This window comes from Podarcis liolepis, assembly GCF_965112155.1.
Source record: "Podarcis liolepis genome assembly, chromosome: 10".
In the NCBI taxonomy this organism is placed as follows: Eukaryota; Metazoa; Chordata; class Lepidosauria; order Squamata; family Lacertidae; genus Podarcis; species Podarcis liolepis.
Window position 1 is genome coordinate 48,800,349 of NC_139562.1, and position 15,848 is coordinate 48,816,196.

General features: G+C 41.0%; 1 protein-coding gene across 3 annotated transcripts in view; it reads left to right on the forward strand.

The window, feature by feature from the left end:
- Positions 1 to 13,879, forward strand: part of SLC38A1 (solute carrier family 38 member 1) — a 50,998-nt gene extending 37,119 nt beyond the window's left edge. For 2 of the 3 annotated variants that reach the window (XM_083463624.1, XM_083463625.1), the window contains 8 exons: positions 1,588 to 1,646; positions 1,746 to 1,874; positions 2,525 to 2,604; positions 3,880 to 3,980; positions 5,461 to 5,579; positions 6,843 to 6,984; positions 7,084 to 7,181; positions 7,368 to 13,879. In XM_083463624.1, coding sequence (XP_083319750.1) covers positions 1,588 to 1,646; positions 1,746 to 1,874; positions 2,525 to 2,604; positions 3,880 to 3,980; positions 5,461 to 5,579; positions 6,843 to 6,984; positions 7,084 to 7,181; positions 7,368 to 7,469 — 830 coding nt within the window. In that variant the 3' untranslated portion in view covers positions 7,470 to 13,879. The remainder of the gene's footprint in view (positions 1 to 1,587; positions 1,647 to 1,745; positions 1,875 to 2,524; positions 2,605 to 3,879; positions 3,981 to 5,460; positions 5,580 to 6,842; positions 6,985 to 7,083; positions 7,182 to 7,367) is intronic. The other variant, XR_014516607.1, reaches the window with a different exon arrangement.
- The last annotated feature ends 1,969 nt before the right edge of the window (positions 13,880 to 15,848 follow it).

Sequence of the window (15,848 nt, forward strand, 5' to 3'; positions counted from 1 at the left end):
TAGATACCTTCTTTAGTTTGAAGTATGGTTCTTAGACTTAATATTCAGGGTATATTCCAATCATGGAAGGCCACATTCTGTTTCAAGCATATTCGTTAGCTCCAGAATAAACTATGCACAGGGAACCTTATAATATAAGAAGCCTAAGTTACAATTTGGTACTGTCTGAATACATCTGGCTGTCTGAACCTGAGACAAAATAATGTTGTCGCTTGGTATTTTCTATTTCTGAACACTGATTATGGCAAAAAAAAATATATTTCTTTCCCCCTAAGGCAATGTAAATAAAGTTGGGTAGTCTCTCTCCCTCTTTCTCTCTTGCTCTTTTAAAAATACTGTTAACATATATTTTGTTCCTAAAATAAGGGAAGGTTCTGTTAAACATCACCTTTCAGAAAAGGTGAGCAATTCTACATAAAGCACAGACTAGTAAACACCTCGGGACATTCATTAGTCAAAGATATTTTAAATTGACTTTGACACTCACCAAGCCTGGCCCCAGAACCCTCTTTCCACAGTTTCACTTTTTGCCAACCCTTCACTCCTTGCTCTGTACAAGGCCTCAACAATTCAGCTTTTAGCTGCCTGTTACTGTCATGTCTCCAGACAACCTTTCCTTCTCCAGAAGCCAAACTAGTACACTGAAAAATGCCCATTTGTTTTTCATGGTATAATACATGTTATTTAACTGGATTTTTCCATTCAGGGAAAACCCTATAGACTTTTCACTGTGCATTTGAAGACAGGATAAGAATGTGACGACAAAATTGTCTTTCGCAGTCAAGAACCCTCTGTAATTCCACTTGATGTTTGCTCCTTAATGAATCATCTTTCCTCCAGCAAAGACTGAATTGTTTGAGCCAGGATTCTAAAAATGTAAAGATATGCTATCAGAACCGTTGGTGTTACTCCTGCTTCAACATGGAGAAGCATTGTGTCCTTCTGAGTGACGCAAATGGTTGCCAAAAATAAAAATCCAAATGAAAAGTTAACTAACAGTGCAATCCTAACCATGTCTACTCTGAATTCAGTGGTAAATGAAGTTAGGTTTACAGCAATAATAACGTGTAAGTGCCTTTCGGTGGCACCCCTTACACACACACACACACCTGCCATGTCACCCTGCTCCTGGTTATGTAACTATAAATCAACCAAATAAAAAAGTTTGGTTAGCTGGTGGTGCTAACCTTCTGCCACCCATATAGCTGCTGCTTACTAAGAAGTAGAGAGGGGGTGAGGTGGAGGGGAACTTGTTCCTTTACAAACGTACAGCAAGAACCAATCTGATGCTCTCATCAGTGTGTTTGCACCATGCTGACTTCATTGCTGCCTCTTCCTCTACCTCCTGGTGAGCACGGGCAACATGGGTGACAGAAAGTCAGGTCAACTCCCCTGCCAGCTGCTCCTGGCTTTGTCTGAAAGCCAGTGTCTTTGAAAAGTATTTGTGACAAAAGTGGCATAGGTATTCCCTGCATGTTATTGGAATATGTTCCATATTATTCACCAGAACTTAAAACATTTAACTTGTTAGTAGTTAAATAAATGTGTATGAGTTGCTGGATAAGTTTTCCTTTGATTTTATCTCAGGGTATCTCGGCTACACCAGTGGATTTTCCCTGACTTGCATGGTATTTTTTCTCATAGTGGTAAGTTTTGCTTGGTGTTTCGGTTAGAATGAAATTATTAACTTCCAGCATCAAGCCATTTGTTTTGGATAATTTTTCAATGGTGGTCCTTTATCCCAGGTTGTATACAAGAAATTTGAAATTCCTTGTCGTCTGGATGAGAAAAATGCCACCGCATCTCTGTCTCCAAACTCTAGCATTGCCTATGTGGATACGTGCCAACCCAAGTATGTCACCATTAATTCCAAGGTATGTTTATTTCCACACCATTTTGTCGTTTTGTTCCACATGCCAGCAGCTAGATTGTGCAAAAAATCCTAGACAAACGCAAGTTTTCCAACCAGAGCAAATTACATTTTTACCTAGGTTTTGTTTCCAAGGTTGAAGAGTTCAAAGAACTGGGGAAATTTTTGACAATAATTCTGGACAGCAGATTGCAAAGGAAAATATGTGCAGCCAATCAGATGTAATAATCATATTAGCAGCAACACCAACACTATAGTTTCCCTTGTATTCAAACATCATTGTATATGCTTGTTATTTAACAGGTGTTCCCAGTCCCATGAAAGCCATGCTTTTCTAGGCAGAGCTCCTAAGGTTTCAAATCATGGCAAAATGCAGCAGGTTGGATCCAAAGGTTTCCATCCACAAACAGAAAGACACCTTCCATCAGAGCAAGGGAACCTTTGGATTCCATTCCATTTCATGGGACTTTTCCCAGTCATTGCACTGCAGCACTGGGCACCGCTTCACATGATATGCAACTATAAAAAAACCAGGAACCCCGCACAGAAAATTCAAACTTGTATATTGGAAACGATGACGATTTTCTTAATGACATTTGGAGGGACTATGTCTCTCCCTCCTGACTCATAGTTTTGTTTTTGTTTTTCAAACAGACCGTGTACGCTTTGCCTACCATTACATTTGCATTTGTGTGCCATCCCTCGGTCCTTCCAATCTACTGTGAACTTAAAGAGTAAGAGAGAAACCATTGTTTTGTTATAAAAGCAAACTGCTTTGTCTGTACAGCATTAGTACTTAGTTGCACTCTGCACTGCTAAGAGAAAAGAACTTTAATTTGAGAAAAGCAGCAGGACCTGCTCGTCATCTAGGAAGACTTGGCTCACCCAGGGGGTTTGAGGGTGGCAACATAACAAATATGGGACTCTACTTAGATCTACACAGCTGTTAGCAGAGACACAAACAGTGTGAACAATCACTTTATATGAGGCAACGCCAGAGCGCAGCCAATAACTGGTGTCTGTCTCAAAGGCAGCTATATCTGGTACAGGAGCTAACAGCATTGTCAATGTTATTTTCTGGAGCTTTCAATCTTATATGCTTTATACTAGCTTCCATTTTCAAAAAGAAAGAAGAATCGCTGCCAACACGGTGCTACTTACAAGAGCATTTGGAAGGCAAAAGTTTGCTGAATTCTGAGATTATCTGGGGCCTCTGTTTTGTGAATGTGTGGACCATATAAAAACTCCTTAACTTTACATAGATTTCAGGATCATTTCAAAATGTTGGTGCTCCAGGAATCTCCAGCTAGAGCTGGCAGCTCTATAATTGTGCAATGTTCCTATAATGGATGCATTTATACAAAGATAGTGGACTCCTTAACTGCTTAACTGAGGCAGACTAATAAGGCATCTAGTCTGGTGGTCTGTACAGTGACTGGCAGCCCTGCCCTGAACTGCTATTTCCTAGAAACCAAAAGTGTTAGTTATCTCTAAAACAAGAAGAGTTAGTTATTGAACCTAGCACCTTATGCAAGCAAACCACATGGACCTTTCCTTACTAGATTAGACTTGATACTCTGTTGGAATCTCTGTAGCAGAGAGGGGGGAAATTACCACTCCCCACCCAGGAATCAAGGGCTCCCTAAATTAATCAGAGATTTGTTTTCTTGGTCTTCGCTAAACTTTAAAAACCACAATGCCATCGTTATCTCTTTTTACCTTAATTGTGTGGGCTTCAAACCTTAATTATTGTGTTTGTTTTTAAGTAAAAGGGTCATGGTTCCTTACATATAGGGAAAGCCACCTATAAACCAGCCCTTTAATTGTTACCATCTCAAGATGGACAATGAAGTCGTATGGTGGGGACAGTTGTTTACCCCAAACCATTCCCCTACAGTGCTCCTCCTTGAGATCTCAGACATGTTCCTGTTAAATGGCATACATTCAAGTGTAGTACCAATTATTCCATAACTTCTCCCATTGCCCCATCTTTTCTTTTCTTTTTTCAGTCGTTCGCAGAAGAAAATGCAGATGGTTTCAAGAATCTCTTTCTTCGCCATGTTTGTCATGTACTTCTTGACTGCTATTTTTGGCTATTTGACATTTTATGGTAAGTGACTATTTTTGGCTACTCACCTCTTGTGCTTTACAGTACATTTAGAAAAAAAAGAAACTAAAAGGTGTGTTTGTTTCTGTCTGTTTTCTGAATTTTGTAAATGGTTGAGGTGCTGCTTTCTTGTTTCCTCACTGTGCACAGAAGGTAACGTCAACATTGAGATATCTTCTGCTTATTTGAAAGTGGCATTTCCTTGGCCCTTGACATCATACTTGCATTCCCATGTGTTTGGGGGCAGGGAAGTACACAAACCAGAGCACTGTCGCCAGTCACTTCATTCTTAGGAGGGGGGAACATCTGCCTGGGCCCACTGGGTAGGGATGGAGCAGTTATCCTAGCTTCTTAGCTGGACGCTTGCTGTTGCTTAACAAGAAGAAAAAGGAATGAGAGGTCAGTGCAGTGCAGATGCATCTTCAGATGGGATGGGATCTGTCAGTGCATTTGCACATCACTGATCTCCTTGCAACCTCACCCCTCTCCCTTCTGGTAAGCAACTGTGGTACACCTGCCAGGAAGCAAGTGTAGCACCTCTGCTTCACATGACGATCTGCTTCTTCCCCCCAGCCAATTATATGAAAGGAGCAGGGAAAACCTACTATTCATACTTTAGCTTCAGGTTCTTGAATGAGTAGGAGGGAAAGTGGAGTGACTTAGGACAATAAGGGGAGGGAAATATGTAGTAGGGAAAGTCGGGTGTCATGGGAGTCAAAGGAGAGAGAGTAGGGGAGAAAATGGAGAGAGAGAGAGAGAGAGAGAGAGAGAGAGAGAGAGAGAAGACAAGCAGACACAACACACATCAGATCTAGTAAAAATAGATCCTCTTGAAATTGCATCATAATTTCATGGGTTCTTTCTCCCCTCTCCCCAAAGGTCCACAGCACTCTCAACACTCCAATTTTGCCCCAGGAGCAAAAGCCCCTGGTGGTCCCTAGACTTCAGAATAATCTCGTAACATTCCATTAATTTGAATACAGCGAGTGAGAACTGTTGTACTTACAAATAAAACGACTGTTTAAATTGTCCTAATATCCCAAGTTAAAATAATTTCATAAATTTATTTGTAAAATGTCACTCTTTTTTGCATTGTTTGTGCTTGCAACCTGTTTGATTTAAACGGGGACTAACTGAAGCAAATGCTCCGAGTATTGGGGCTCTTTTCCTCTCACTTCCTCGCGGCGTTCAGGCCCAGGCAGATTGGTGGTTCACACCCACACTGGACATTAGCGCAACTGGGAACTGAGCTCCACTGAAATGAATGGGACTTACTCTCTGGCAAGTGTACATCAGGTTTCAGGCCGAATTTGATCTTTGCGGTTCAGTGGAGCATGAGTTAAAACGCTGTTTTCGATCCCACTGCCATCCCTGTTGCCTGCAGATTAATCACTTGTTGTTTGAGGTGGCTCTTGCCAAGTGACAGCTTCTTTGAATTAATTGCTTAATTGCTGGAACAGTTCTCTCTTTGTCTTCCCTGCAGAAAACGTGTCGTCAGATCTGCTTCACAAGTATCAGAATAAAGATGACATCCTCATCTTGACAGTCCGTGTTGCTGTCATAGCTGCAGTCATCCTCACAGTCCCAGTGTTATTTTTCACTGTAAGTCTGAGGCTCCTGTTCACTTGGAGATCTCTTACCATTTCCTAGGAACAACTATCAGATTGCTGCATAGATTCATTTAGATTTGGTCCTGCTGACGGTGGCCTACAGTTTAAAATCAACCCCCTGCCCCACCTCCAGAAAAAGTGCAAGTAAACAATAGCAGTGCCATGAAGTCCTGAGCCATCCCAGGGCCAGTGATAGTGGCATGGATGTTGAAGTCCACGCAACAGTCCTCAACACCACCTCCAAGACCAGCTCTTGTCAGCTCAGGCAGGGAAACGGCTGGGCAGTGAGGCAGGTGATAAACTAGCAGAATCTGTCCTGATTGCCCTTAAGTGGATCAGAACCGCCTCTCCCCATTTGAACTGACCTGGACCCTGCAATCATCATCTGAAGCCCTTCTTTGTGTGCCTCCTCCATGAGATGTCAGGAGGGTGGAAACATGAGAACGGGCCTTTTCTTCAGTGGCTCCCCATTTGTGGAATGCTCTCCCCAGAGAGGCTTGACTGTCACTTTTGTTACCTATCTTTAGGTGTCAGGCAGAAACATTCATCTTCTTACGGGGCTTTGGCTACATTAAGCAATCCGCAGCCTTTTAAACTGTGTGGGGGTATTGCTTTTGTTTGCTATTATTCTTTATATTGTTGTGTTTTTTATATTGTAAGCTTCCCTATGATTGTTGGATAAAGGGCAGCATAGAAATTTAATTTTAAAAGCAAATAAATGAATGCAGGATAGTGCCTGTGAATTCCTAAGTGGGCACTATCCCATTCCACAGTATGGGCTCAGTTAGCCAGCGGAAGGCAGAAATGTGACATATCTTGGTGCAGGAAAATGTTCATCCTTTCCTGTTGTGAGTCTGATTTGCTAAGCTCTATGAGAGGAGGAATGAATTTCATCCTGGCAGAAGAGTAATTAATTTTGACACTAGAACAAATGATGTTAACATAAAAAGCCTGCAGCTGTAATAAATAGCATCTGGTGGAAATGCAGATAGTATGCTCTCTCTCTCTCTCATACTCACTAACAGATTACCATGTCTATCAGTGCAATCCTAACCAAGTTTTCTCAGAAGTAAATAATGTTGAATTCAAAAGAGCTTACTCCCAAGTAAGTGATGTTAGGATTGCAGCCTAAGTTCTCTAGAATGAATTTGGAGTCAAGCAAATGTTAAGTGCATTATACAAAACCATGGAGGGAATTAGTAAGGGAAATTATGCAAATTTTGATTGCAATAGCTCTTTTTTTTTCCCTTTACAGGTGCGTTCTTCTATATTTGAGCTTACTAGAAAAACCAAATTTCACTTGTGCCGTCACGTTGTGGTTACGGTGATCCTTCTGGCGATCATTAACTTGTTAGTTATTTTCATACCTTCCATGAAGGATATTTTTGGAGTTGTAGGTACAGTATTCAAATTATATTTGATTAAGAAATGCCTTTTATTGTGGGTCACATCAACTAGTCTGTTATAACAAAATCTATGTGCTTGGTTTGCCACAGGGGTAACTTCTGCCAATATGCTGATTTTTATTCTCCCGTCATCACTTTATTTAAAAATCACCCACCAAGATGGATCAAAACTGATTCAGAGGATTTGGGTAAGTTTCAGAAATCAGGAGCTATCTCAAGCTTTGTCCCAGTAGCCATCCCTAAACTAAGTCTGAAACTAGTCCTCCAAGAGCATAAAATATTTCTGCTTGGCTTTGATGAACATTCTCATTTGGTTAACCTGTTTATGAAAATAAGTTCTGCTAGCTGAACTACTTTTCCCCTTTTGGTTCTAGGCCTCTCTCTTTTTGGCGTTAGGAGTAATGTTTTCCCTGGTGAGCATTCCTCTCGTCATCTATGACTGGGTGCATTCAGGAGACACTGCTGAAGGCCACTGAAGTTAATGGGACATTAAGAAGAATACATTTCCATTTTGCTACTCACACCAAAACCATTATTATCCCATTTTGTTAATATGCCCATCCACTCTTTGTGAATATCCTTCATGAACTCAAAACAATGGAATACCAGTAGGATGCAATGTTCTACTGTGGGTTGCAGCCAACTAAGTATTACTCAACAGTAGTCCCACTGAAATTAATGGATACAAGTTAGTCATGCCCATTGATTTCAGTTGGTCTACTCTGAATAGGACAAACATTGGCTACAACCCAATCATTTTATGTTACCTTATTTTAAATGTTATCCATTTGTCCATTGGGCATTGGTGTTCTGTGTATGGTAACTGACACTAAAATAATTGAGGTTATATACTTGCAAATTAATATATCAATTTGTTTTCAACTACAATCAGTTAACCAGCCTTGATCAAACTAGAGCCCACTTCCTGGAGAGAAGTTTACCTGTATCTGATTGTTCTTGTCCAGCAGTGTGCTTAGTGGATAGATAATCTACCATTAGGTCACATATGTACGTAATCTATAGGGTCTTTGGTATCCGTGAACAAAGCCTGTACACTATTAAGCCTTAGTAGATCATCCCTACCAGAAGTTGTCTTTTGCACATTCAGTTTGTGAGTTCCATGTATGCATGTTTGGTTTATTTTTAAAGAAATGGTTTGTGTTCAGATAGTTGTCCCCTGGGGATGTGAATAAATTCATAAGGTTGATTGCTGCCAATTATAGAACTGTTGATTTCAATCTGGAGCTGTGGAGCACTCAGTCTGGTCTGGTGAACTGCTGGAAGGATGTCCTAGAAAAGAAGGGAAGATTTGCCTAGGCTTTGGCCCAGGAGTTTAAAAGCAGGATACACTTCTGAATCACAAATGGTTATGAAGCTAAACATGAACAGACTCCGAACGGGTGTTTGTCTCAGCTAAATAAGTGGTCTGACAATCATTTGAAAGCAATGCCACAAATAAAAGCCCTGATGGAACTTCAGGAAATTGACCTCAGGCCGACCACTGAAAAGTGAGCATGCAGAGCTATGGCAAGCTTTCAGGTGAACAGAGCAGACCCTGTTCCCTCTGAAATTTGCCATTGGTGAAGGCAGCTATCACCAGAACACTATGAAGGATTGGAGTGGAAGTCACAGACAGACATCTTAACTGCCAGCCTTTGATAGCTTTTGCGTATTGTGTTAGAAATTCTTGCGTGTGTATTTCCCGGCTTGCATTTGAGTTTGTGTGGTGGGTGGGTGTGCTATAGTGTAGCAGGCAGCCAGGCTCCACAGGGTTATAAAGTTCACTTGGCTGTATCCCCCCATGAACCTTGCAGTGGAGGCAGGGAAATCTCTCTCAGCCTGACGAGGGAGAAGGGTTTGATGAAAAGCCACTGCTTAAACAGAGTGGATGTAGGCAACCATTTACCAACTGGAAAGTTAGCGGTTTGCATATATGATGCATGTTGTCCTTTCAAATGATAAGGAGAATCTTACCACATATCAAGTGAAGATGCGCAGGAATTGAACACCTGTATCCAACCACATTCAGCCTCTGTTCTGATGACAGGCTCTATGGGAATTAGAATCTGTATCAGCAGCCTTCAACTTTTTCAGACCCAGTCTCATCTTTAAACTTAAACTCTTTGTAGGTTTAAAAGCTCTTGAGTAGTTCTCCAAAAAGCTGTGCCCCGTTTTCTAGATTGCATTGATAACAGCATTTCTTGGATTGAAGCTTTCAGGCCCTGAAATGAAAGCAAGCAGATTCGGGAATGATTGCAGTGTATGACAGATAAATCTCCCTGGTGCCATAGTGTTATTTGTAAATTCAAATGTTTAGTTTTCTACACACTACACACCTACCCACCCCACAAGAACATAAAGCTAAAAGGGAGAGTGTCCCAGCAAGGCTGAGAAACAGTAAAAGAACTACTGAGGAAGTCATAAGTTCCATCTCAGTGCCTTGTAAGGAAATACAGTTTGAAAACCACCTCAAGCAGTTAAATGTAACATGACAGAGAAACTGGGGAGACTTTGTCCAGCCATTGTCCACTCAGTAGAGACTTTTTCTGGAACAAATGAAGAGAAAGTTGTAACTTTCTTCAGTCTGAAGGGTCACAGGATAATCTTTCCGCATACACAGATACCCCCACACTGCCTGTTAAGCTGCTCCTAAACCTCAAGAGACTAGCCTTCAGTTGAGAAGAAGGATCTGTGGTCCATTAAAAAAGAAAAGAAAACAATGACATGTATGCCTGTGTGTATGAGTGTGCTCTCTTGGTTGTAGCCTGAGTTACTGCAGTGCCTGTTATCCAATATAGACACCTGTATTTCTTCTTTAAAAAATAAAATAAAATCATTATAATTGCATTTGAGGTGTTCTGCAATGAAAATTTCTGGATCACAGTTATCCACCCTTTGGATCAATCAGTGTTTGTTTCATCCAGTTCAGGCTCTGGGACAATTATCCTACTGATATTCAGCCCACCTGTATATTTTTTAAACCAAAACTCATGATAAACTGTACATATTTCATAGTACTATTTCATAACTGCTTTTATAAATATTTTGCCTCTTTTCGGAATGTGTAGGACTTTAGAATGTGATATTGTTTATCATTTCTGCAAAGTGCTTTATAGATAGCATCTTGTTCATCTGCAAAACCACATTGTGAAGTAGGTCAGTTAAGAGTTCCCTATTGCAGAGTGGAGGCCAGGGGAGGGAATGAATTGTTCGTGGCTGAGCAAGGATTTGGACTTAGGTCTCCTGTTCAAGTCCAGCATTTTGTCCATTAGACTATTTTGAAGGATGGTACAAAAAGCAAGTTGCTGTTGGGTTCAAACTGACACATGAAACTGTGTACTAGGTTTTGTTTTTGTCTTAAGCGCTGATGTAAAACGGCCTGGTGATTCCTAGAGACTCTTGGGATTCACCATAATATTGCAATACGCTTGCAAATCAATTACCGAATGGATGAGTAATGGAGAATAATAAGTACACAAGGTGTTAGGGATGGGGTTAGTCTCAGGGTCTTGAGATGAGATTCACAGGAACATTGTCAACATTAAATGATAGTTGGTTCCCCTCAGTTTGGGAATAACTAATTTTGGCAGTGGTGTAGCACATTTCAAGCAAAGCCACAACATCCAAGCCATTAATTCATTGCCCAAGCTATCTTGATGATGATGAATTCTAATTAAAGCTACAGCATAATTGATTTTTTAGGTCACAGTTCCAGCTTTTTGGTTTTCTACGCCAGCCTCAATTTACTCCTTCCCTATCCTTCTTTTGTGCATGTTGATATTGACTAGGAGCTCTGTTTTTATTAACTTGAATTGTTTTAAGAGGGGATTAGGAGGGGAAATCATGGAACGTAAGTCTATCAACAGCTGCTAGCCATGATTACAAAGCAGAAGCTCCATGTTCCAAGACAGGGAATGCAGATCATTGAAGGGCAAGAGACGGCTGGTGCCCTTCATTACCTGCTGGGACGATCTCCTAAAGGCCTCTAATGGCAAACAGGATGCTAGACTAGGTGGGCCATTGGACTGATTTAGCAGGGGCTTAATAGCTGGCTATAAAGGTCTTTTCCAACCTTAGCTGATAAAGCACAGTACATGTGCAATTGCTGTAGAGGATCCAAATACCTCCCCTCATCCCCGGTAGTATGTTTGTTGCAGGAATGTCATGTTTCCCCATCACAATAATTTGTCCCTGGGGGTGGGGAGAGAAAGGGAGGGGGAAAGCAATGGGTAGCAAAACTTGCTCCCAGTTGCATTGCATATGACGTTGCACTATTGCTTGAAAACCAAATACAATCCGGATGAAATACAGACAAGGATATTGCATATGCCTTTCCTTGGCCCCCCAGTTCCACAAACTTCTTTCTGAACTTTGGACAATATCACAGTAGAATGTATTGGCTTAGGTGGGTTTTTTAAAACCTCTCAGATCTCCTCTGTCCAGGGATCTTTCTTTATTCGGAAGAGAGTGCTTGGCATCAGGAAAGCATTTCCTTTTGTTTTGGTTTTTTTAAAAAACAACAACACAAAACTGAATGTGCCCATTGTTTCTCAGTGTAAGGCCTTCTGTTATCAAATGTGATGATAACATTGAATGCCTTTGTCAAACACAGGGCTGGCAGGACCTTGATACTCACATGCTGTACATATATCCCCTAAGTCTGATTTTTTTAAAACAGCAGCAGCAACAAAAAGAATCTATGCAGTTGTGTTGTATTGTAGGAAACGTTTCATTTGTGTATGTATATATATATATTGTAAATAAATAGGATGCTTCTATTTTTGCAGTTGTGTGTTCCGTAAAATGAAAGTGCTGAGGTAGTCTGTCCATAAGAGTTATTTAAAAAACAAAAAACGTGTTTGTAGCCAAATCTGAATAGTAGCATCAAAGCCTTAGCTCTCGACTTCACTGAATTTGTCCTCTCCCACTTTTACTCTGTCCAGTTCTATTCTACCATGTAATGAAGTTGCCTAAAGCAAATCCTAAGCTTATATAATGGTGTTGTTTACTGTAGCACATTTCTAAGAGCACAACTCAATGAACTGCCATACTTTGCTACTATCTGCCATATATTTCTCTTTGTTAACTGGAAGTAAAATGTAATCCTTTTGCAGTGCCCTCTAACCTTCTATGAATCTATGCTGTGATACAGAGCTTCATGTGTGCTTGGATGTGTCCAGAAAAAAAAGAAACCACCTTATATCGGCTCAAACCATTGGCCCATGATTACCCATTTCTGTCTGTTCCACAAAGTACAAGGAAGAGGTTTTCCTCTGCTGCTTGAGATCCTTCAGTTAGAAGTGAACCTGAAGCAATATGCATGTGGTCCACCAGTGCGCTTGTGGTTCATCCATCCCCTACATACAACACTTCCAGTCCCCACTAGACACTTTAGCTATACATTGGGAAGGGGGGCTGCTTGCAGACTCAACCACAATAGATCTTCAAATCAGGATGCTTGAGTGGAATCCCATGAAGTTCTGCTGTTGACCAGACTCCCATTTTAAATGCTCTTGTATAAGAAACAAATAAAGGATATTAACAGCAATGGATGCAAATGGAAAAACTTCCATGTTGCGTAGTGATTTGTGGCCAACAGTGCAACCACTAAGCTGGAATCCTAAAGGATCCTCAAATGATGAAATTCTAACGACACCATAAGAAGTAGCGGGGTGGGTAGGCGGGTGTGAAGACAGCCCCTGTACAGAGCAGGCAATTTTATATAAAATGTCAACACTGCTTATTAATCTGGCACTGGGTTCAGTGTGGTGTAGTGGTTAAGAGCGGTAGACTCGTAATCTGGTGAACTGGGTTCGCGTCTCCGCTCCTCCACATGTAGCTGCTGGGTGACCTTGGGCCAGTCACACTTCTCTGAAGTCTCTCAGCCCCACTCACCTCACAGAGTGTTTGTTGTGGGGGAGGAAGGGAAAGGAGATTGTGAGCCGCTTTGAGACTCCTTTAGGTAGTGATAAAGCGGGATATCAAATCCAAACTCTTCTTCAGTACACTATTTTGAGGGCAAATGAGCTGCAGGGGGCAGGGAGTGGCATTTCTTTGTTGTCGCTTGTGCCCACCCAAAAAAGCACCATAGACCTGTGTTTGTGAGTGTGCACACATACCATAGCCCTCTTAAGCTCTGAATCACAGCCTACAAGTGGGATCAGTTCTGTCAAAGATAGTTTTGTATGAGAGCCCAAGGAAATTATGCACCATGTTCAAAGCAGCACTGAAGGCCATTTGGCTAGCAGCATTGATTGATTGATTGATTGATTGATTGATTGATTGGTCTGTTTGCTGGGACATAAGCCAGGCCTTAAGTAGAACTGTGCTATGTGGCAAGCTGACTGTGTGCTCTCAGCTAAATTGGTCCTTCATTGAAATCAAAATTGTAGTCACAAATCTCTTAAGTAACGTATTTTTAAAGCTGGAGTACCTTGTTATTCAGTATTTCAGTGTTGTCCTACTGATTTCCAATGGATTGTTATACATTTACCAGGCTTATTTTGTGAGTATGAAATGGCAGGACCTGAAGCAGCACAATTCTCAAACGAGCACAAATATCAAATGTAGGGGTGGGGGGATGTAAGCTCTTGCTTTTTAAATTACTGCATTGTTTATTCTCTAGTGCTGCAGATAATCCAACAAATTCGGTTTAAAAAGTGAAAAATATCCCATTAAGAACTGAATGTACATTGTTTACATTAAACCAGTTTTCTAAAGTCCTAAACTATGTTTTAAGCTGAGTGGTGTCCACTCAGGTTATTAAAAAAATACTATTAGAAACATTTTCCTCTGGCTTCTGTGTCATTGTTATCTGTGCTGTTCATATTTAATGATATACATGTAAATGGTGATCTGTGTAAATAAAAACAATGTAATTCTGGAATTTTCTGTTTTCAGTATAATTTTTAAACATAAAAGTATGGTCTGAAACAATTAGATGCATTAATTTTAAGAGAAGATTTAGATCCATTAACCACACTTTGGGTGTTAATGCCCTAGTGTTCCTCAACATGGGAGTGAGGACACAACACCTAGTCTTCGAAAGAAAAGTGCAACCATTTGTAGTAGCAGCCTGTTGTCTTGTAGACATTTTGGACAACAAGTCCCATCATACCCAGCGGGAGTTGTAGTCCAAAATGTCTAGAAGGCAACAGGTTGTGGAAGTCTGGTCTACAATAATTGGGTCTTCACTCACACAGCTATACACAAAAATGCTTTGCTGAAATGCTGTTTTAATGAAAAGCAGGGAGCAAGGTGACTTGACAGATCCCGGATTCTGCCCTCATGTTGGCCAACGAGAGCATTAGTTTCAAAACAGAGCTTCAGTTGGACAAGCTGAAGTAGCAGTATCAATGCCTTGGTCAAGAGGGAAAACGCAGGAAATGTATGCTGCACAGTTTTGTCAAGTTTAACTTTCATCCTGAACCAGCTCTGAAATGGATAACAACTCGGGTATCCAGGAAGGATATGATGTATGATGGCAGATCAACAACGGGTCTTTTGTAACCTTTAGGATGGTGACTAAGGTCTTTGTATTCCATGGGGTGTTTGAGATGACAGGAATTGCTGTCTGCTTCAGCTGAAGTTTTTATGGCTCCTCCTCTGGGAATCTTTGATCAGGTTTGCTATTCTGAAACTTCAGCCTTCATTTTAGCTGGCCTGGCATCATATTTGGGCAGCTACTGAGTCCCAGGCTGTCTAGTATGCCTGTCTGCCTCTCCTCCCTCCTTCCAGTGGCGCTGCCACCAGTAGTACTACCAGTAGGACTCACTGCACCTACAAAAATGGCAATAATAAGAGAAAACTGATACACAAGATCATTGACATCTCAATGTTGGTGCACAAGTTATTTAGATATTCAAAGGTGCCCAGTGGTTGCATACGCTTGCAAACAATAAACAATTTTAATTGTGGGAGAAAGGTAGATAAATAAATCCACCAGCTCTCCTCAGCCCTGCTCCCATGAGTTTTAACCAAAACATACCCCACCTCCCCTCCCCATTGCTTAAAAACAGTCACTAACAGCATGATCCTTAACATATCTATGCATAAGTATATCCCATTTAGTTCAATGGGGCTTGTTCTCTGGTGAATGTGCTAAACCATGGCTCTGTGGATGTTGTTGGGCTACAGCTCCTCTTATCTCTGACTCTTGGTTATGCTGGCAGAGACTGATAGAAATTGGAAGTCCAACAATATTCAAAAAACCACAGGTTCCCTACCCCTGGTGTATAGGATTACAGCTTAAAGGAGCTGGTTGGTGGCCCTCTGACTGGCAACAGCTCTCCAGGATTTTAGACAGATTTTCTCCCAGTCCTACCTGAAAGGATTGAAACTAGGACCTTCTGATCTGTTGCTCTTCCCCTTAAAGAAAGGGTATCTTCATATAGGAAAAGCCTTATCTAGGTCCATGTCAGCCTCAAGAGGCAAGTTTGTCAGCTTCCTAAAGATTCTCAGATTATGATTGACAGTTCCAAGAAGGTAATGGGGCTGAACAATGAATTTTCTACTGGGAATATCTAGGCATATTCCCATAGCTTTGAAGCCATAATTCTGATCCGAAGGACAATTTTAAGGTAAATATGTGGACAAATGGACATATTAATGGACCAATCTTTTCAAACATGTTTGATTTCATCACTGAAGCTATAGTCTTAACTCCTGGGAGAAAGTCCCATGAAATGTAGTCAGACTTACTTCTGAATATGTGGTTTGAATTGTGCTATGAGGTAGAACTCCTTGCATTTATTCTTGTTTGTGAAAGTTCATTGGTCATGTGCAATAACTGTAAAGAACTGGTTTCTTCCACCCCTTCACAAATACAGCCTTTCAAAGCTTAGTTTAAGCAAGAC